This window comes from Cyanistes caeruleus, chromosome 3 (assembly GCF_971803275.1).
Source record: "Cyanistes caeruleus chromosome 3, bCyaCae1.hap1.1, whole genome shotgun sequence".
Classification (NCBI taxonomy): Eukaryota; Metazoa; Chordata; class Aves; order Passeriformes; family Paridae; genus Cyanistes; species Cyanistes caeruleus.
In genome coordinates this window covers 62,816,904-62,837,690 of record NC_141703.1, presented here as the reverse complement: position 1 = coordinate 62,837,690, position 20,787 = coordinate 62,816,904, and the positions used below count along the sequence as shown (strand labels likewise).

The 20,787-nt window shown below is 41.0% G+C and overlaps 1 protein-coding gene across 4 annotated transcripts in view; it reads right to left on the bottom strand.

Annotated features, from left to right (window-relative positions):
* Window positions 1–967: 967 nt before the first annotated feature.
* Window positions 968–20,787, bottom strand: part of LOC111926408 (uncharacterized) — a 118,797-nt gene continuing 98,977 nt past the window's right edge. For 2 of the 4 annotated variants that reach the window (XR_015284654.1, XR_015284653.1), the window contains exons 4-6: window positions 8,705–8,843; window positions 7,094–7,250; window positions 968–2,282 (exon numbers count right to left, since the gene is read on the bottom strand). Coding sequence is in view for 1 of the 4 variants with exons in the window: in XM_086881355.1 (XP_086737481.1) it covers window positions 2,113–2,282 (170 nt within the window). In the remaining 3 variants the exon portion in view is untranslated. Of the gene's footprint in view, window positions 2,283–7,093; window positions 7,254–8,704; window positions 8,844–20,787 lie in introns of all 4 variants that reach the window. The other 2 variants (XR_015284655.1, XM_086881355.1) reach the window with 2 other exon arrangements.

Below are 20,787 nucleotides of genomic sequence, written 5' to 3'. Positions count from 1 at the left end.
CAGACGAAATGATGGGGCCAGATGTGTCTCATGGGCCACCGACTAAAAAAAAACTGGTTGTGAACCTTCCTTGGATCAACATGAAAGAAGCCTAAGGTTACAGAGTACCAAAGCTGCCAATAGATGAGACTCTTTGATGTTTTTTATGAACAAAAAAAAATGGACAGAAACTTTTTAAATTTTGCATTAGCATTTTCTGTTGTGTGGGGTTTTTTTCCAACTGACTCTGTGATTGTTGATATTAATTAAAGTGAATGATAGATTATTTTCTAAAGGCTATAATTTAAACCAGTAGTTGAATATAGACTAGAGTGTAACATTCTTCAGCTCAAACCACAAGGTATGCAAGCTGGGAATGAACTCTATTTCTTTCCTGTTGAAGGACAAATTAACTATTTTTTATTAATTCTAATGCTAGCAAAGAAAGTAAGATCCCCATTTTTCCTTCAATTTCTCTCCACGCTTAATTGATGTATTCTACCAAGCTGTCAAGCTGCTTTTAAAACCCATTCTTTTGCATAGAAATATTATCCTCCTTTTATTAGTTTGAGTTGATAAATGAACCAAGAGCCTTTGAGGTATTGTGTACTGTCAATGGAATACATCTTTCAGATGCATCCACTGCAACAGAGCTGAAAAAATATATATCATGAAACACTTAATAAAAAAGATACACAGATTTGTCTTTTACAAGATCATGGGACTTGAGTCTATCTCTAGGGAGGAGTTCCAACATGAGAAAGAAAATACATAGTTCAAAAGCCCATGTTTTCAATTTGCGGCCACATGGTTTAAATTATCCCTGTATTTATTAAGGGCGCTAAATGGGCAGCTTGACTTAGGGGAAAGGGTCATTCAAGTTGAGAATAGTCATGTTTAATCCCTCAGCTAGCTGCAGGTTAAATTTACTTCAAGATGCTGAATTTTCTTTACATAGTGTGTGTTAAAATACCACATGAGACACAGCTGGAGGGTTTTTGCCATTTATTGTTGGTTTATTTGGGTTTTGGGGTTTTTTTACTTTTGTTTAGCTGCATTGTAAACAACAATTGAAAACTGTTAAACACCTAGCATGGTTTTCCAAAGCACAGCATTGTAGTATATGCTATACTATACCTATCATTTTACCACCTCTTGTACTTCAGTTTTACACAAGTGTGTGCACAGTGTTTTGTGGTAAACTCATGATTTCCCTCGTACTCAGTGTTGTACATTTTCATGTAATTCGAACCACAAAAAAAAAAAGAGTAGTCCAAGACGTATTTTCCACTTTGTGCTGAGGCCTTGAGATAGTAGGTTTTTGGATATTGTGTGTACTTGCCTATGAAATTGCTTCTTCAGCATTTCAGGAGGGAAAAAAAAAAAGAAAATCAACCAAAATCCAAAAAGCAGAAATTAGATCAAACAAATGAATATTTCCAAATGGGCAGGCAATACAAAATTTAAAGATTTTTAAAGATTTTAAAGATGAAAACAAGTAGCTAATGATTATCAAGGTAGTTTATCTTAATGTTAATATTCCTTTATGTTGGTGGTTTGCCTACAGATGTGCCCTGGTGGGAATTGAACATTTCTTATCTTTCTGTTAACTAACCTAGATAATTGCCTGGATTTTGTTCATGAGATGCAAATTGATAGTTGCAAACATCCAAAAGGCTCACTGTGTTCGATGCAGACCTGAGATTATTGCTTTTGTTCTTCAGCTGGGCTGAAGCTGAAGGCTGTGGAAACTGGGATGGCCTGGGTGCTCCCATCCAGCTTCAGTGTCTGAATGTTTTCGAGGAGAAAAAAACAACAACCAGAACACAGAGGATTTCTGACCAAAGTCATGTCTAAAGTCACTTTTAAATTCAAATAAATATTTGTGGGAAAACTGCTTTCCCTATTCTCCTAACACTAATAATTTAATTATGGTAGCCGCCAGGCATCTTTAACTTTTGTGACCAGAATATCACTCTGGGTCTCAGTGACCTTGGCTGTTGTAACAGGGTAATATTTTCACAAGGATGAAATGTTCTTGAATACATTTCTCCATTGTACTGATGTTTGAGGGCATTTCTCAGCAGATCTGACCTGCAGTGCAAACATAATTCTTTTGTTTCACCTAGAGGTTTATTGACAAACTCCAGAAATATCGTGTTCCTCTTCCATTTGCTGAATCTCACTCTCTGTGAGAAGACAAAGATGTTGGTATTCTTCCTTTGAGCCCTCCATCATCAGTGGGAGTCTGAGCCAAAGGTCAGAGCCCAGGAGCCTTTGAAAATTATCCAGTGGCCACACATCTAAACATGAAGAGAAACAAGAGGCAATGAAAAGGAGTAAGAGAGAAAACGAGTCAATCCTTTGGGTTTTTTTCAAGATATTTCAGTGTAATGTTTCACATAAAATTGCTCCTAAAGTTCATTGCAAACATTTGTCAGCAAAGTTCAGTGAAAAAACCCAGGCAGGTGGGAATTAGTGTTCTAAAAATGCCACTCTTTCACTAGCACTTCAAGCAATTGTTGTGAAATGCAGGAATTAAACCATCAGCTCGAGAAAGATGCAGTAACCAAAATCTCTGTGTTCTTTTGTTGTTGAACAACCATTGATTCTCCATCCATTCAATCTCACTTTTGCCTAGTTCTTCTGAAAATGTCACAATCTTTCTTATCAAACTAAAAAATCTCATGTATTAAGACCTTGAGCTTATGACCTATGGCTCATTTTTCCATTTTGGATCATGCAAATGCAAATCTTTAGCTTTATCACAGACTCAGAGGATCATAGGATGGTTTGGATGGGAAGAGACCTTAAAGATCATCTAGTTCCAACCCCTCTCCCATAAGCAAGGACACCTTTCATTAGACCATGTTGCTCAGGGCCTCAAACACTTAGGGGATGGGGGACCTACCATTCACCCAGGAAACCTGTTTCAATACCTCATCATCTTCATAGAGAAGAATTTCCTCCTGATACCTAATTTAAACCTACTGTTTTTCTGTTTAAAGCCATTCCCAATACTGATCCCTGAGGAATGCCACTTGTCACTGCTCTCTGCTTAGACGTCAAGCCACTGACTGCAATTCTTTAAGTATGAAGAAGCAGACAACTCCTTATCCACTGGGTGGTCCATCCATTAAATCTGTGTTTCTCCAATTTAGAGACAAGGATCTCATACAGGACAGTGTCTGTTTCTTTGTACAAGTTCAGGTAGGTGACATCAGTTTCTCTTCCTTGATCCAATTATGTCAGGGCTTTAGTTTTCTTAACATGATCTTTGCCTGCTCAGACAATTTATCTGTATTCCCCCAGGCTGCACATCCTTCCTTTCACTCTCTCTAGGCTTTCTTTTTTTTGCATGAGTTTGTCCAGGAGCTTCTTGTTCATCCATGCAGACCTCCTGGTGTTTTTTTTTTACCTATTCCTTGATGGGATGCATCTCTCCTGACCTTGGAGGAGGTGGTCCTTGAGTATCAACCAGCATTCTTGGGTCCCAGTTCCCTCCAAGGGATTCCATGGTAATCTTCCAAGTTGTTCCCTAAAGAGGCCTAAGTCTACTCTCCCAAAGCCCAGAGTAATGATGCTGTTCACTCTCCTTGCTGCCCTAATGATCTTGGATTCCACCATTTCATGGTCACTGCACCCAAAGTTGTCCTTGAACATCCCATTCCCCACCAGCCCCTCTTATTGGTAAGAACAAAGTTTCAGTATAGCACCTTTCCTTGTTGGCTCCTCTATCACTTGGAAAAGAAGCTATTATCAATGCATTCCAGAAGCCTCCTGGATTGCTTATGCCCTGATGTATTGTCCCTCCAAAAGTGGTTGAAGGGGTGGTTGAAGTCTCCCACAAAGACCAGGACCTGTAAAAGTGAGGCTGCTCATATCTGTCTTTAGAGGGACTCATCCACTTAGTTTTCCTGGTCAGGTGGCCTGTAGAAGACCCCTACTACAATGTGACCTCTGCCCTCCTTTTAATCCTGGCCCATAAGCTCTGAGTTGGCACTTCATCTATTCCCAGGCAGAGCTCCATGCTCTCCAGCTGGTCATTGACATGGAAGGTAACACACACTCTTCATCTGCCCTGACTGCACTTTAAATCATATTGATCTGAGCTGTCCATAAGATTTTCAAGGAAGCTTAAGAAGGCATTCAGAACACATTCATCTCATTCAGAGAAATGATGTACAGCTTAGTTTTCCCAATTCCCAATTTCAGCTAAGTTAGACTTTCTCTGCTGGAAACTATTATGTTGCTCCTTGAGAAACCATGGCAGTATAATATAGCAAGCATACAAGTCACAGGCCTTAGGAAAAAATATAAGGTCTTACATTCTTGCATGGTTAAGGTTATTTTCTTGAACAAGTGGATAAAAAGCTCAAAATACTGGAAATCTAAGAGACAAGGAATAGGTCTTCTCAGAAAATGTTTTGGCTAATTTTTTCAGACCCCTGAGTTTGAGCAGATCTATACTGATACAAATATTCTCTTAAGCTTTGGGTTCTTATGAAATGGAGAGACAACTCCAAATCAGTTTTGCATTTATTTCTATATCAAAGGCAGACTGATCAACAAAAACCAGAAGGTTTTGACTATCTGAAGTGGTTGCAATGTACTTAATGGGCCTCAGACACTTTGCACCTAAACCACAAATTCAGTCTGGTTCAGTTTCATAATGTAAGAAAATCCTCACCAAAGAAAGTTTCTTTAGCTAATACAGTTTGATAAATAACAAAGCTTGACCTGCTGGGTTTTGCCATATATGCTAATGATTTCTGTCCACAGTCCTGTTTCTCCTGAGAAAAGATAGGCGATTATTTTTTATTTTAAATCTAAGGGAGTGTTTTTACTCAAACATATCTGACTGATATGACTAGAAAACCACCATGTAAGCTACTATCAAGTAACCCAGGAGTCCAGAAAAACATCAGTGCTATGGGTTAGTTTGCTGTGTGGCTTTATGAATCTGAAGTTGAAACAAGGAAATTTCAATGACAGCAAGGTCTGGAGAGCCAACAGTACACTTAAAACATCCATCTACTCAGAAAGCCTTGGGTACTTTTGGCAGGACATAAATGTTTGCCTCTTCAAACCAGGAGACCTGTCACCATGCTCAGAGCTTGACTTCAAATTCCTTGAATGACATCTCACGAAGATTCCAGGGTGCCTGAATTTTCTCCCATGTTCCTAGGTAATTATGACCCCATATTTAGTGTGCCACTTAAAATCCAAAGTCATTAGTTTAACATACATGTGTTACTAATTCAAGTACGTAGGTACCCCAAATGCCATATAAATTTGTATTTAAGGTCAGCTAGGTTACTTTGACTTCCCTGCCTAGAAAAGAGGTCAAACGGGCCCCATCACAGTAGTGTAAAAGCATAGACCCTCTGGATAGTAAGAAAGCAACCACACCTACAAGGTTATGACTAATATGTTTAATAAGAACCTTTTATTCAACTTTCTCTTCAGATGGTTTGTGGAGGGTTGACAGCAATGCATCTCATACTACCATGCTGGATTGCAGCTTTTTTTAGCAAAATAGGTAAATATGCAAAGTGTCAAATTCAGCATTTTGAGTGCTATACAGTCTATTTCCTGCAATGGTCATAAGAGCAGGGGGTGAACAGGGGGAATGAAAGAGGAAGCCCAGGTACGGATGTACTGAACACAGACACAGTGAAACCAAAACCAGATTGTTCATCAGTGGGCTGAGGCCAATTGGATGAGGTTCAACAAGGCTGAGTGCTGGGTCCTGCACTTGGGTCACAACAACCCCAGGCAGTGCTACAGGCTGGGGGCAGAGTGGCTGGAAGATGCCCGGCAGAAAACAATCTGGGTGTGCTGGTCCTTAGCGGCTGAACATGAGCCAGCTGTGCCCAGGTGGGCAAGAAGGCAAATGGCATCCTGGCCTGTGTCAGCAATGGCATGGCCAGCAGGAGCAGGGCAGGGATTGTCCCTCTATGCTCATCACTGGTGAGGCCACACCTTGAATCTTGGTCGAGTTCTTGGCCCCTCAATTCAGGAAGGACATTGAAGTGCTGTCTGGAGTCTGTCCAGAGAAGGGCAATGTAGAACAGTTTGGAATGTATTTCCTATGAGGAGGGGTTGAGGGAGCTGGGGTTGTTTAGCCTGGAGAAAAGGAGGCTCAGAGGGGACCTCATCACTCTCTACAACTGCCTGAAAGAAGGATAGAGACAGGTCAGGGTCAGTCTCTTCCCCCAAGTAAATAGTGATGACACAAGAGGAAAGTCTCATATTGCACAAGTGAAGGTTTGGATTGGATATTAGGAAAAAATTCACCTAAAGGGTTGTCAGACATTGGCACAGGCTCCTCAGAGAAGGGATAGTCACCATCCCTGGAGGTACTGAAAAGATGAGTATAGATATGGCACTTGGGGACAAGGCTTAACGATGTTAAGGTTAGCAGTGTTACATTAACGGCCGCTGATGATCTTAAAAGTCTTTTCCAGCCTAAATGATTCTTTGTTTCTATGGTTTATTTTCCTGCCAACAGCAACATGAGGGATGGTTTTGCCAATTTTGAAAGACTTCAAGCAGCAGTGTGTTTGCTGTCTCATCCAATATTTTAGTCCTGTGTTTGATTACCTTCACTACAGAGAGAACATAGTAAGTAGGCTAGTGGGATATTACAGGTTTAAGAAATCACAGTTAATGGCATTGTTCCTTTCCACTGCTATAATATATCCTATTTTAAAATTATTCCTTCATTCAGTTTGTATCTTTCTGTAGGTTTTTCAGGTTTAAAAAACAAAACCATCAGTTTAACCCCTGACTTGGAATAATTTAGATTAGATTGCTGAAGGTCATGAAGCCAAACCTGCTCAAAACAGGTCCAGCTGGGTTAGGTTGCTCACTACAGTCAGGCTTTGAACACCTCCAAGAACAGAGACATCAAAACCTCTCCAGAAAAACCTGTGCCAATATTTTGCCACCTTTCTGAGGAAAATTTTTCCTGATATCCATCAGAACTTCATTTGTTGCAATTTCTGTCTTCTGCCTATTATTCTATGCGCATCTGTGTGAGCAGTATAAATCTATCTTCGCTATCTCCTCCCGTTAGCTAATGAGTAGCAGGTCCGACAACACACCTTACCTAATTGGCTCATGAATCTGCAGTGTCAGGAAATAGTTCTTGCCAGTCTTCAGAAACTTGTTGGATTGCCTGTGCCCTGCCATGTTGTCCATTCAGGAGGTTAAAGTCAACCATGGGAGCCAGGGGCTGCAGTCAACTCCTTTCTTCTCCCTGCCAACTTCTCACAGACCAATAAAGCAAAACCAAAAAAGCATAGTGAAACTGAAATCACAGCTGATGGGCCTTATGAACAGTGACCAATTTTTTCAAACTGGAACATTTTAACCACAGCATTTGGTGAACATTTACTGCTCTCTAGTCTGTTCATCTACAGTATGACAGTAACTGTGTAGCAGAACTTCAAAAGTCACTCATTCTCACACTTATGCTAGAAATTAATCATTGTCATCATCATCATCGTCTCCACAAGTAATAAATCTATGTGTCTGTGGCATATCTCTCTTGGCTACAGCTAACAACATTCCTATCCCACAACCCAGCATTTCAGATGGGCACAGAAAAAACATTTGTCCACCTTTCCTCCCTTTTTTGTACTGGCATTCATGATTTTATCATGGGTATCAACAGGCAGAAAACTATTTTGCCTTTTTACAGGTTTAAAAAAACAGCTTGTCTTTTTTAACTCCATTGGGATCAGACCCTTTTTCTGTTCTTTATATATTTTTTAATGTTTCATTCTTTCTTTGTTTTACTAGAGAATTTTTTTGCAGGTGGTCTTCTACATAACCATTTTTTTGTTGATGAAATCATGGGGTTTGGAAAAGCTAGCATGATCTTCTTGAATAATTCCTGATTTTTCTCAGTGCCTTTCCACTTAAAATGCATATGCTCAGTCAGTTATACCAGCAAATGCTGTAAGCTTTGGAAAGCTGTCACTATTAAAGTTTCAAATGGGCAGACTTTGGTCAATGCCTCATTTCATTGGTATAAAATAAATCTAAATTGACTATGATCTCTGGTACCTCAGCAACTGTACTTATTGGGTTTTGTAACTAACACTTTCTCATTCAGCATACTTAAGTCCACTGTCAGGTTCTCTTATACTGGATACAGGATTTCTTATTTTGCAAAGAAAACATTATTATTATTTATAGAAACAACTAAGAAAATTTGTTACTGGCTGCGAGACATCAGCACCAAATGGCTCTCTGGTTGAAGTCATCCATTATAAGTTTCTTTCTTGCCTTTTTGACTGCTGTTATTTCCCACATCCCCTATAAAATATTAACAGATGCCTAAAGAACTGCCACATTTATCACCTATAAATTTTTCCCGAGATATGAAAGACCCTTATCTATAACCTATCCTTTGCTTTAAATAACTGTGAAAACTGAACTTTGAGGTTTAAATAACCTTAAAGACATATCTAGAGGGTATGAAGAACTTGAGTGGAGAGATTGTAGAGACCCTTGTATACAGCAAAACACATACACATTAAGAGGATGAGGTCCAGAGGGAATTTATCTCAGTAACCTGGACACTGCACAGGAGACAGTAAGTGCCAGCGCTGCAGCCTGGTTTGTTTGGGCCCAAACGTGTCTAAATTTCATCTGTGCACTTCCCTTCCTCCCCCAGCACACGTTCAGCCAGCTCAGGTGTCTCTGTACCTACCACCACACAACTTTCCTGGTCTAAGAGCCCAAGGTTTAATGCTGAAGAGTAAACTCAGATATCTCTGGATCTGTCGCTGTGATCAAGATCAAAGTCTTCGGTTTTTCTCTTTCCAATCTTCATCTGAACCCTTGGCTTTCTGGAGCAGAGACAGGGAATGGCCAAAGACTGAATCAGGAATGAGAAAAGTTGAGAGCACTAGCTGTGTCATCTTCCCCTTTCTTTTTTACCATCAAGTATAGGCACTGTTTTAAATTACACAAAAATAGCCTGTAAAAATCTCATCAATCTCATTTGTTCAAATGCAGCTTTTCCACATGAATCATTTACTGTGACACAAGTAAACAATGCCACATGTTTCAGGCTCAATGGTGCTCTTACATTATTCATTCAGCCTAAGATGAGCTGGTTCACATGAAGTCTTGCTCCCTCTTTTCTCTGGGTTAAAAGTTACATGAAAAAGAACCTGTACAACCACCTCTCCATTAAAGAGTCAAAGACAGGAATATTCAGGGAGCAGCAGTTTGCAGGCTGCCCAGCCAAGGAATGAAAATGTCACATTTCAGACTTCCTACACTCGTCCTTCCTTTCTCTTTCTGCTCATACAGACACCTGAACTAGCTCTGGACACTCCTGATCAAATATTGCAAACAAGGCCGCTTCATTTGTGCCACAAAATCTAACTTCACCTGCCTCTGAGCAGACATATGGCCACACTTCTTGCTAGCCCAAACCATCTTGCTGTCTGCATCTGAAGTATTTTTCCTTTTTTTTCTCTCCACTCAGTGTAACGTTTTGGTGTAAGAGAGGGGAGCATCCAACAGTTGCTCAAGAAAACTGACTTCCCACTTTTACACTTAGTGAATTATGCTAAAAAGTCATGGACAGGTTTTAACCGTCTGTTCATTGTGCTGTGCCATTTAAAAACACTTTATATTTTCTTATTTTTATTTTCAAAATAGATTTCAGAGTAGAAAGAACTTCAAAAGCAGAGGTGGAATTTCAAACCCACAAGCATTCAGTCCTGGGGTGTAAATAGGACTCTATCCCCACACACACTAAAAAACCCAAAAAACATAAAAACACTCTCTGTTGCTACCAGCTCTCCTGATTCATCCAGCGTCTCACAAATGTAAAGCTGGTATTCAAGTCCCAGCTTGGAACGAAGATACTGAACACAAACCTCAACTTTCATTCCTGCAGGAGAAGTTTCCATCCCTCCTGTTTGCAGAGAAATATTTGAAAACATGACCTGACTGGGCTCAAGCAAGTTGCTGGGAAGGGAGAAGGAGCTGACTCATGATTTTTGCTACCCAGGAATTGCAGTGCTAGGACATTAGCCAGCAGGGAGAATGAGACTTTGGAGCCTAATTCATTATTACAACTGTGCTGTTACCCTGGAAGATGACACTCTTTGCTAGGAAGGAGGACCAATGCTTTGGTTTTGAGGAGAGTTGTCAGTCAGTTGTGCATCAGGTGACCTCTCCTCATAACCAAACTTACCTTGGAAAGGCTGTGTTTAGTGTATCACAAACAAGATCTCCAGCACCTGGTTCCTCCTGGTACATGACAATAAGCAATATTCCTCCACCACATTTGCCCACATGTCAGCACCTCCCAAGGGAATGTTGACTGTGCTTATCTCAGGGTCATCATTGCTTACAAACCATCTCCATCAATGGCCCCTAGTGAAATAACCCAAATGGCCCCATCTGTTTATGTTGGCTACCTCTACACAGAGTTCAACCTCTTGACAAAGCTCATATTAAAAACATAACCAAACAACTGCTCAAATTTTATAAGAACTTCCTAATTAAAAAGCATAAAAGCCCTAATACTGTGATACTACAGGGGCAATTGAGTAGGTGTGGTGGTATGTGGAACTGATGTATAGTGGCATTTTAACTCACCCACTCTAGCCTCATAACTGGCTAGGAAAAACTAGGGAGAAGGAAAATGGTGTAAGGTTGTTTCAGAATAAGAAGAAAAGGAGAAGAAAAGGAGAAGAAAAGGAGAAGAGAAAGAGAAGAGAAAGAGAAGAGAAGAGAAAGAGAAGAGAAGAGAAGAGAAGAGAAGAGAAGAGAAGAGAAGAGAAGAGAAGAGAAGAGAAGAGAAGAGAAGAGAAGAGAAGAGAAGAGAAGAGAAGAGAAGAGAAGAGAAGAGAAGAGAAGAGAAGAGAAGAGAAGAGAAGAGAAGAGAAGAGAAGAGAAGAGAAGAGAAGAGAAGAGAAGAGAAGAGAAGAGAAGAGAAGAGAAGAGAAGAGAAGAGAAGAGAAGAGAAGAGAAGAGAAGAGAAGAGAAGAGAAGAAGTTGTGAACAAAAAAGATGGGATTTTTTGTATGATATATTGCTGAAGCTTCCAAAGCTGATAAGAATTTCATTGTCCATATTAACATACGCAGAATTGGCAGGCCAATTGAGAGCACTTCTAAAAATGCCAATCATCAAGTAAATTCTGTCTGGTTACATTCTAAAACCAGCAGTAACATAATCTTGGATTAAGAAAAATCTTGGCTAGCTAGAAAAAAAATAAGAAACTTGCATTTAAACTATGTGTTCTCTAATTGCAAGAGGAAATGTTGGCAGGAATGGGTGAATGGCAAGAAGTGATACAAAAGAACTACCTGAGAGCTGACCATTCCGCTAAAGTTCCAGCTGAACAAGGCATGAGGGTCTGCTCCTCCAGAGTGCTCTGTACCCTGAGAACTGGCTACATGCTCGATGCTGAGCTAATTACTAAGGATTTGAGACTTGTTTCAACAAGCAGAGGTGCTGTACATGCCCAGTATCTGGATTTCTCTTCACAAATTCCATACAGCTTAGCAGCTATCTGGAAATCTGCTTAGGATGAGAAAATAAAGAAGTGAGGAAGGGCAGGAAGGAGGGGAGTAATGTGTGTGTATGTGTTGAGATTTTTTTTTTTACCAGGTTGCATTATGTTTTTGGCTTTTCATTTCTCTCTGTTGTCCTGACCTTTGGGTGTGGTGGGCTCTGAGTTTTGCCCTGTGTGTCTTTAGAAACACTATTCTCTGGGCAAAATTGTTTTTCCGTTCCATTGCAGCATTGTGGTTATGCATTTATTTCATAAGGAGAGCGGGTTATTTGGCAATTTAGGTTCATATTGTGGGTGTGGACCCTGACAATAGTTTTCTTCTGGGTTAAGTCTTTGTGAGCTGTTATTTCTCTGGTAGTACACCAGTGAGCACCACACCATTCTCCAGACAGGATTTCATTTTATCTCCTGTTTTGTGAAATCACCTATTTCATCTGGGCCACAAGCTGCACTTTGCTGAGAGTCCTGGGCTCTTTTCAGGGCAACGGGCTTGGCTACCACCATAACTTACCTGAAGCACAGAGCCTTGCACAGGCATATTTCCCCATCACTGGCACCCTGCAGTACCCCAGTGCTCTGTCCAAAAGTAGCCCAGGTATCTCTCTTTGCATAGCACTTGACAGTGGAGCATAAACCTGCCTACCCCAAAGAATCTCTTTCAGCTCTGCAGTGAGAATACAGAAAGAAGAAAGGGACACAGAAGCTGGCAATGGAAAGCCATTTCAGATGCCACACAAAGTGTTTATGTCTCATAAAAACGTATCTCACTCATGGAGCAAAGAGCACTTCTGTTCAATCACAGAAGCAAGGGAAGGAGTGTATTCACAGCTCCCATGCCAGGTGTTTATGCTGGGAAGGGAGTCTCCCTCTTTTTACTGTAAATTCTCTCTCTTTCCAGAGCATGAATAAGTGCTTGAGCATGATTTCTCTCAGCTGACTATGGACATGGAGCTCAGGAGAGCCTCTTAATTCCAGGTACATCAGGTATGTGTCTGACATGCAGTGATGTGAACATATCTTTAGACCTGTTGAACCATTTCAGAGTATGAATCTCTTTGCTATCCAAAATCATACCTTCTGCAAGAAAGCACTAGGCAAGCACCCCAAGTTTGCACTGGTACCCATCTGTTCAGTATGTCCAGAATATATCACAGGAAGTGCAATTCCTAGCCAGTGAATCCCATCACACCTTGATGAACCTCTTCCTTAGACCCAAATGTCTGGAAAATCAACCTGTTTCCCATTAAAATGAGGGGGGTGTGGGAGGTGTCACTGGCCCAACACCAGGCAGATATCCCTCCAGCAGCAGGGCCCGTGCCTCCAGCACCAGGAATGTGACCTAAGGCAAAGCTTCGCCTCCAGCTGCAACGGGAACTGCAACTGTAGCAGAGCCATTACTATGGAGAGGCAGTAAAATCGCACACATCACACCATGGTATTACAGCCACAAATTAAATCAGGTCTAAGGCCCTTTAAAAAAATTAAAAAGGCCCATTAGGTTTAATTTAGAATCTCTTTCCTCACAACTACAGAGCAGATTGACAAAACAGACTTTTTAAATCACCTATGAAACTTCAATGAATGACAGGATACCAAAAAGACTCTTTTGTGTTAAGTGTTAATTATTAAAACATGACCAAACGGTTAGTTCAATTTACAGCATCGCCATTAGAAGGAAGGCTGGAAACAATGTGCGCATTAAAAGTCTGTGTTATATGTTCTGTTACTTGGAGAGTCTCTGAAGTGAGAAAAGACAAGTTTGCAGAGCCAAAAAATTCTCCACTGGAATGGTGGAAGCTCTTTTTTCCCCCTTAGTACAATCTCATTTGTCTGAAATGCTACAGGAAGCACCAATAATTCAGCCAACAAGAGATTCAAATCACCAAAAGAAATCCTGGGGAAGTGATTCAGCCAAACATTTGAACAGAATGGACAGTTTGGATGAAAATGTCAGTCTCTCAGGCTAAGTGACAATTCATAATCCTTCATCATTAGTCTACGGCTGAACCACTTTTCTTGCAGTTTCCCATTCAGTGTTCATTTGAACAATTTATAAAGCAATTTACAGAAGGTTTCCAAAACATCCAAAAACAGATGGACGTATACGTAGCTGTAGCTTTCAACATTTCCCCTCAAAAGCGTTCTTTTCTCTGCCCTGCCCGGAAGACAAGGAAGGGTGTCAGGCTGAAAAAGCCACTTTGCTGACTTAGAGAATTCACTGCACAGTCAGACAAAGGAGAAAGATACCAGGGCTGCAATTCAGTGATTTATTTTGAAGCACTTAAACACCAAGCTGAGATTTGGGTTCATTTTGCAGCAGCATAAATCCGTCGAATGGAGACAATAGGATGAGTATTTCTGTATTGACTTGAGCTAAACAAGTACAGCATATTTAAAAAAAATAGTAAGCCATGCACAAAATACTGAAACAAGTTTAGTAACAGTTTATATAATTATCTATTATTCGTAACAGCAAAAAATGAAACACACCCAAACTGCCCCCAAGATCCCAAATCACATCAGCTCTTCTGAACTCTTTTGAGGTTTGTGTCATTTACCCTCATCTGGGGATCTGTCCTGGAATCTACATGTATTTCACAAACTTTTTTTCCCCAAACTATTTTATTTCTCACTCAGACCTGCTATGTACAATTACAAAACAGACTCTGAAGCTGTGTAGAAGTTTTTAGGTCAGTGATTGCTAACTGGTGTGAAGCAAGAGCAGAACCAGATCCCGTGACTTGCTGTAGGGCTTTTTTCCCTTCACTCTCATTCTTTCTTTAATTTATAGTCTCCAGTTCTCTTCCTCTTCCTCCATTCCCAAGTCCTTAGTAATAACCCTGTTTCCTTAGCTATTTTCCCATAAATAATTCTCCTGAAATAACATGAGGAGATCCTACTTAGCTAGCACAGTCCCTCTCAGAGAAGGCCAGGAGATCAAATATTCCCATTGAAACACCATGGGAAAAGGAGAACTTCAGAACAGGATTTCACACAACAGTTTATAACAACAGGGTGGGAGAAGGAAAAGCAACGAACAACTTTATTGTGTGCTCCTATGCAGCAAAAAGAGTTAAAAAATACCCAGACTTCACTGAAAATTATTCTTCTCCGTGCTTATTTCCAACTGACTTTTCTCGATGTCCAAGTCTTATCATCTCAGTGACAGCTACTGTAGCAACATACAGACAACACTGTACAACAACTTTTTCCTTTAAGTTAGTGTACAATAAAACCAGTCATCTGTGCCACTAATTAACTGCTGCATTGTATGGTGAGGGAAAAAGGACTTAAAAGAACTTAAAACTAATTCTGGTTCAATGGAAAAAATGTCTAAAAAACCTGTTTATTAAATGTTGTAACTGCTTTTACTAAACATATCTTACACTTGATGTAATTTTACACTGCTTTTGCATGAAGTGGTTATTTAATTAGCAGTAAAAATTCCCCCATCATAATATTTGTAGCTAATGTTTGTGGACTATTTCTGATGCTGTGCAAGTCTGTGAATACAAATAGCATTATTTCAGTTTAGTATATGGTTGAATTAGGACCAGCAAAGAGTACAGCATCAGTAGCTTTGAATAAAAAATACACCTCTGAGAGTGGGGGAGGTAATAAAATGTGTTTATCCATATGGTATCTAAATTACCCTTCCTTTTTCTTCCTCTCTTCAGAATAACTTTCCTTTCCAATTTTAAGCACAGAAGTAAGTGACCCAGCAGCAGAAGACATATTTGAACATGTCCTCAATGTTAAGGAGAGTTTCTTAATTTTTCAGAAGATTCATAAAAATCCCCACCTAGATTCAGTTCTGTCAGTTTTAAAAATAAAGACAAATATATTTGAAGTGTTTCACTTCTGAATCTCTCATCCAGCTTTAAGGCCTTCTCCATTTCAAAGAGGCTTTTCTTTCCTCCAGGAGCAGGGGGTCCTGGACCAACAAAAATGCTCTGTATTTGGATGCAGTGAGCAGGTGATAATCAGGGATGTTAAAGGCTCAATTTAAACACACCAGCAAACGAGCTAAATAAGAAGCACAGAAGAAAAAATTTCTCTGCTCTCTTTCAGTTATGTTTCTTGGCACACTAATATTAATTTAAAATGAATGAACAAACAAATAAACAACAAACCCCAGCAACAAAACTGTTAATTCTAAACTCCCTAAATTGCTAGCACAGGGACAAATTTTCCACTGATGTAGCACAGTGTAACTCAATCACAGAATTTTGCCTTTTTTACACTGACTGAGTGTCTGTCATATAACCTTCTATTATATGAAGATGTGCTAGTTCTTAAGCAATGAGCAGGATTACATTGATTAATAAACATCCTTCCTTTCTTAAGAACTTTCCTCCTCATTTTTCGTGCTGATTGGTGCCAGTTCCATCAATTTACCTTTGGGTTTACAGCCAATGCAAAAATATGAAGGCCAGACCAAGATGATGGAGGCAAACAGCCTCCATTTGTAACAAGAAAGCTTGATCTGTCTCAAGTGTAAAGGTTTTTTACCTCCTGCAATGACATCTCCTGGCTCTCTGAGAAAACAGTGATTGTCAAAGGCAAAACTGTATCTTTTAACACAGCAGAGGAGCAAGAAAAGAAAGTTGAAGGGGAAAGCAAGGAGGTCAAGAAAAAATTATTCTGGAGAAAAGATTTAAGGTCTGGTGCTGTTTAGCCTAGAGAAGACATGACTGGTGGGGACAGTATGGCAGAAAAACCCACCCTTCCATGCCTCACTGAATATAGTGGAAAAAGTAGAGCTGGAATACACTTTAGCTGGTGTGAATAGCTTTCCAGCCACGGGACATGATTGGGTTGTTGAAATCTGCCTGCCATGATCTAAGCATGGACAGGCAGACACCACTCAGGAGCAAGGGTGGCCAGGTCAGTGCAGTTCTTTGCAGCTCCATGGAAAGGCCTCCACAGTGGCCTGGGAGCAAGAGAGCACTCGGTCTGAGTCAGAGCAACACATCTTTTAGAGGATTAAGAGATGATGTAGGAAGTTGAGACTGCAAGTTGCCGACAATGAATACCAGACGGCCGATGAGGAGCTGCCAGCTCATCAAGGACCTGACTCAGCAAACGGCTCTGCTTTCTGCGACTGCTGTGCCAAGGGTTTGCTGCTCCCACACTACACTGCAGGCCTCTAAAGCCAGAATAATCTTCCTTTTTTTTTTTTTTTTTTTTTTTTTTTTTTTTTTTTTTTTTTTTTTTTTTAACTGAGGGAAATCCTAAGCCAGTGTCTCCTAAACTGGGAAGTCAGAAAATAAGTGGCAAGGGAGCTGAAGAAGAGAATCACCACTACAGGACTCCTCGTGTTCATGCCCACCCATAGACACACAGTAGTTCTACAGGCATCTGTGGTCTGTAAAACAGCTGCTTGCCAGTCATCCCCCCACCCCAGCTACTGTGGAAACCCTCCTGTGGCACCCACAGTGCCTGTGCTCCTCATCTGCACCACTTGCCTGGTGCTGGGCAGAGGATCCCTCCCTGCAGCCAGAGTGGGCAGCAGCAGCAGTCCTTTGCCACCCACCTACATGTGGGAAGAGGATAAGCTACTCAGTGCATAGACAGGGGGAAAAGAGAAACAAGAAAAGGGCTTTACTAGATGGATATTTTAATAGATTACAATAGATGGAAAAAATGGGGGTAAAGTGAGCAAAAAAACTTGCTACGTCTCACGGATCAACTGTTGGTGACAGTTTGCATCTCCCATGAATGGCAAATGAGTATCCAATATGCCTCTGCCTCCTGCCAGCAATGTCCATGTTCTCAGGCAGTATTTTGTTTGCCCTTTCCACCAGCACATGGACACTGGCTGGTCCCATGGTCAATATGAAGCTCTGGAAATGGGTTTGTCTTACTGCCTCTATTATAAAAACAGCTGAAAAATGTGTATTTTCCATGTTGCATGTGAATTCTGATGTTAAAAAATTTCTCCTCTGAGCTAGAGAGACAAGGCTGCCACAGACCATTGTTTGAAAGGAAACAAATTAAAAAGATCTAGCTGATTTATTCCAGAACAATTAATTGGGCTGTTCCCTGTGGTTTGGACCACAGGGTCCAAGGTACCCAGCAGAGCTGCTCTAGCACCCAAGGTATCAGCACAGCAAACAGCCTGCTGTGAGCTCCCAGAGAATGGATCTGACTCCTGATAGAAACCTGCCTGTAATACACAGGCACACCTGTAGGTCTCCTCAGGACTCCTGCAGTAAAATGCTTGCTCACTCACTCCAGGTGTTTAATCAGAAAGTTTATTGGTGTGTTATCCACAATCTCACCTGTGATATTTGGTCTACTTTTATTATTTGCTTGGTTTTAAATTGCTCATTATAAACTTTAATGCCCCACAGATAAACTTTCTATCAGTGTACTACTAAAGATAAACTATTAACATGTTCCTCTTGAGAAGCAATAATAGGGTTAAGTATTTGCATGGTTCATTTATTAGAAAAATGTGTGCAAGTGAGTTACTCTTTACGAGTTAGATTCAATCAAGATTTCTTCTGGCTTCAAGGCTGCAGTAATTGTCCAAGGCAGATCAGCTGCCCAAGCCTTGGTGCCTGCACCAGGCTGGTGTGGCTTCCCATGGCAGCCGAGCATGTGGCTCTGCTCAGCCACCCCCAGCAGATCTCCAAACCAAGGACTCAAAAAGAGATCCCCAGGATCCCAGGGGGCCACAGCAGTGGTGTGGTATCCCAAAGAAACCCTCAGATGGGCCAATTCAAATGTCAGGGAGTGCCAAAGGTGGGTAGAAAGACCCCAGCTCCCCAGGAGCACTAAATTTGTCTGAGCTAAAGGTGACAAGGGAAGTTGTCTCACTGAGTGCATCTCTGGATCTTCCAGAGAGAGAGACCTGCTCTGCAAGCCTTGCCATTGACCTAACTGCAAGCACTAGAAAGTAGATTTCTCTCTCTCTCTCTCTCCCACCCACAACAGATTTTTCCTATTTTTGGACAAGATTTATTTGACCTGAAATAATAATTTTTATTAGCCTAGATGTATTCATTCCCATTTTCAAACTGAAATCTTCTTAAATTGGTGTTTAGAAGATGTTTTCAGTTAGAGACTGACTCGTTTTATTTATTTCTTTTATTAGGACTAAGCAGGCCAAACCCAAGTTGTTCCATTTTGGATTAAATAAACCATTTCAGGTTGACTACCCCCTCTCATGTGCTTGAAGTATGAAAAAGAAATAGGCTTTGTTGAAACAAAGATAAATGTATAAAACACTTTCTGGCCCATTTTTCACACAGCTGCAGTTAAAACCTCTCCTCCCTGGATTAACTCTTCCCACTTCTTCACACAGCCTGCTCTATTCCAAGCACTCAAACAGAAGACGTAAAAACCATCTTCAAGAAGGAGCTACCTGCCAGCTGCGAAACAAAACACTGTAAAGCAGAAACGAATCTCTTTTTAATCTGAAACAGAAATTGCAAGCACTGAAATTTCAGCATGTGGCCCCACCCTTAAAACTGCCAGTGTTGGCTCTGCTTTTGGTAAACCGAGCCACAAACAGAATGCTAAAGCCTTTGGCAAACCATATCCCTATGGAGCAAATGCAGTGTGAATGACATGGGGGGCCATGTCCTTGGTAGCTTACATTGGGGTGGCTTTGCTGAAGTCAAAGGTGACTCAGCTGGAACAGCAGTAGCCAAGACCCAGTGTCCTGAGGTCTCTGAACCTTGGAGCAAATATTTAGTGCCCATTCTTCAAAAACTTTGCTCATTCTAAAATGAGATAATCTCTAGCAGCATTTATTAGGAGGTAGCTACCAAGACTCTGCCTTCACTGAGTGAGTGATTTTCAGCTCATCAACGTGTGTTTTTCACATGCTGGAGAGAATAAATAAGGTTAAATAAATAAGGTTAAAAAGCAATTATTTAACCTTAGCAGACAACAGAGAAATTGCGGTTTACAGCACATATACAATAAGACAGGTTTTCAGGGGCTATCCTCATTGCTGTTTGTACACAGAATATGGACCATTGTGAGTGCACTGGTGTAACAGTTATAGCAATAAAGTCCTTGGCCACTGGGACCAAGTCTGCATCTTTTTTTTTTTGTTTGTTTGTTTGTTTGGTTTTGGTTTTGTTTTCCTCCATTTCTTAGGGTCCAGCACCAGACCCTAGAAGACCACTTAGTTCATAAGCAGTCACTCTCTACTGGATCCAGACATCTCTAAGGTCTTTTCCCTTCCTAAGTCTGTTGCATTTATCCAGTCAGCCTTGTTCCAGCTCATGCCCATTGGCAAGCAGCCCATTCTGTGTCCTGTCTCCCATGCCCCTTCACAGAGAACCTGGCTGTTGATGGGGAGTTGCATGTCACAGCTCACAGGCTGTTTTTTTCAGAAGAGAAAGGATAAAAGCCTCATGAGCGTCCTCTCCTTCTCTTTCCTCCAGGACAAATCTGCAGGAGGTATCTCTGCCAGGTTGATGGGACACTCTGGGCACAGAGCTCTCACACTATAAGGGAGCACTTTGCCCTTTCTCAGATGGTCTGCTCCCCCCACAGCAGCCTGTCTCTGACTGCAGTACCTTTCTGATTGGTGGGGCTGAGCCAAAGGCTAATTCAGCAGCTTTTCCCACTATATAAAGCCAGGATGGGCCTGCACTGTGAACACTTTGTACAGTCCTGGATGTTCTTCCACCCACACAACTTAAAAAAGATACAGTGCAAACTGGAGTAGGGTCAGAGGAAAACAACAAGGAAAGGTCAGAGGTACAGTGCTGTTTGCACACAAGGAATAGCTGAATGCCCCAGAATGCTTCAACTTGGAAAACAGAAGACCTGGAATTAAAGGAAAGGGTTTCATATGGTCAAAATTCAAGTAATCATGAGAAGCATGAAAAGTTTAAGCAGAAAATGCCCGTTCACTGTCTTTTCCAGTTCACACTGTGGAGATCTCAGCTGGTAGTTGGATCAAGTCCTATGAAAGAGGATGGTTTTGCACAGTGTGTGCATTTTAAGAACAGAATGCCAAGACTCACGGGGAGATTGGACAAGCAAAAATCCACTGAAGGTGGTTCCATATACTACAGAACTTCTGGGTCAGGTAGCCCCTGGTCTGTGAATGGTTGGACAGCTTCAGTGGAAGCGGCATGTACTCTTGGAGCCTCACAGCCACTGCTGGCCACTGCCAAAAATTTGTCACCAGACTAGGCAGACCTTTAGTCTGCCTCAGCATAATTTGCTACCACACATTTCCCATGCAGAATCATGCTCTTCCTTTTTTCTCCAAGAACTGC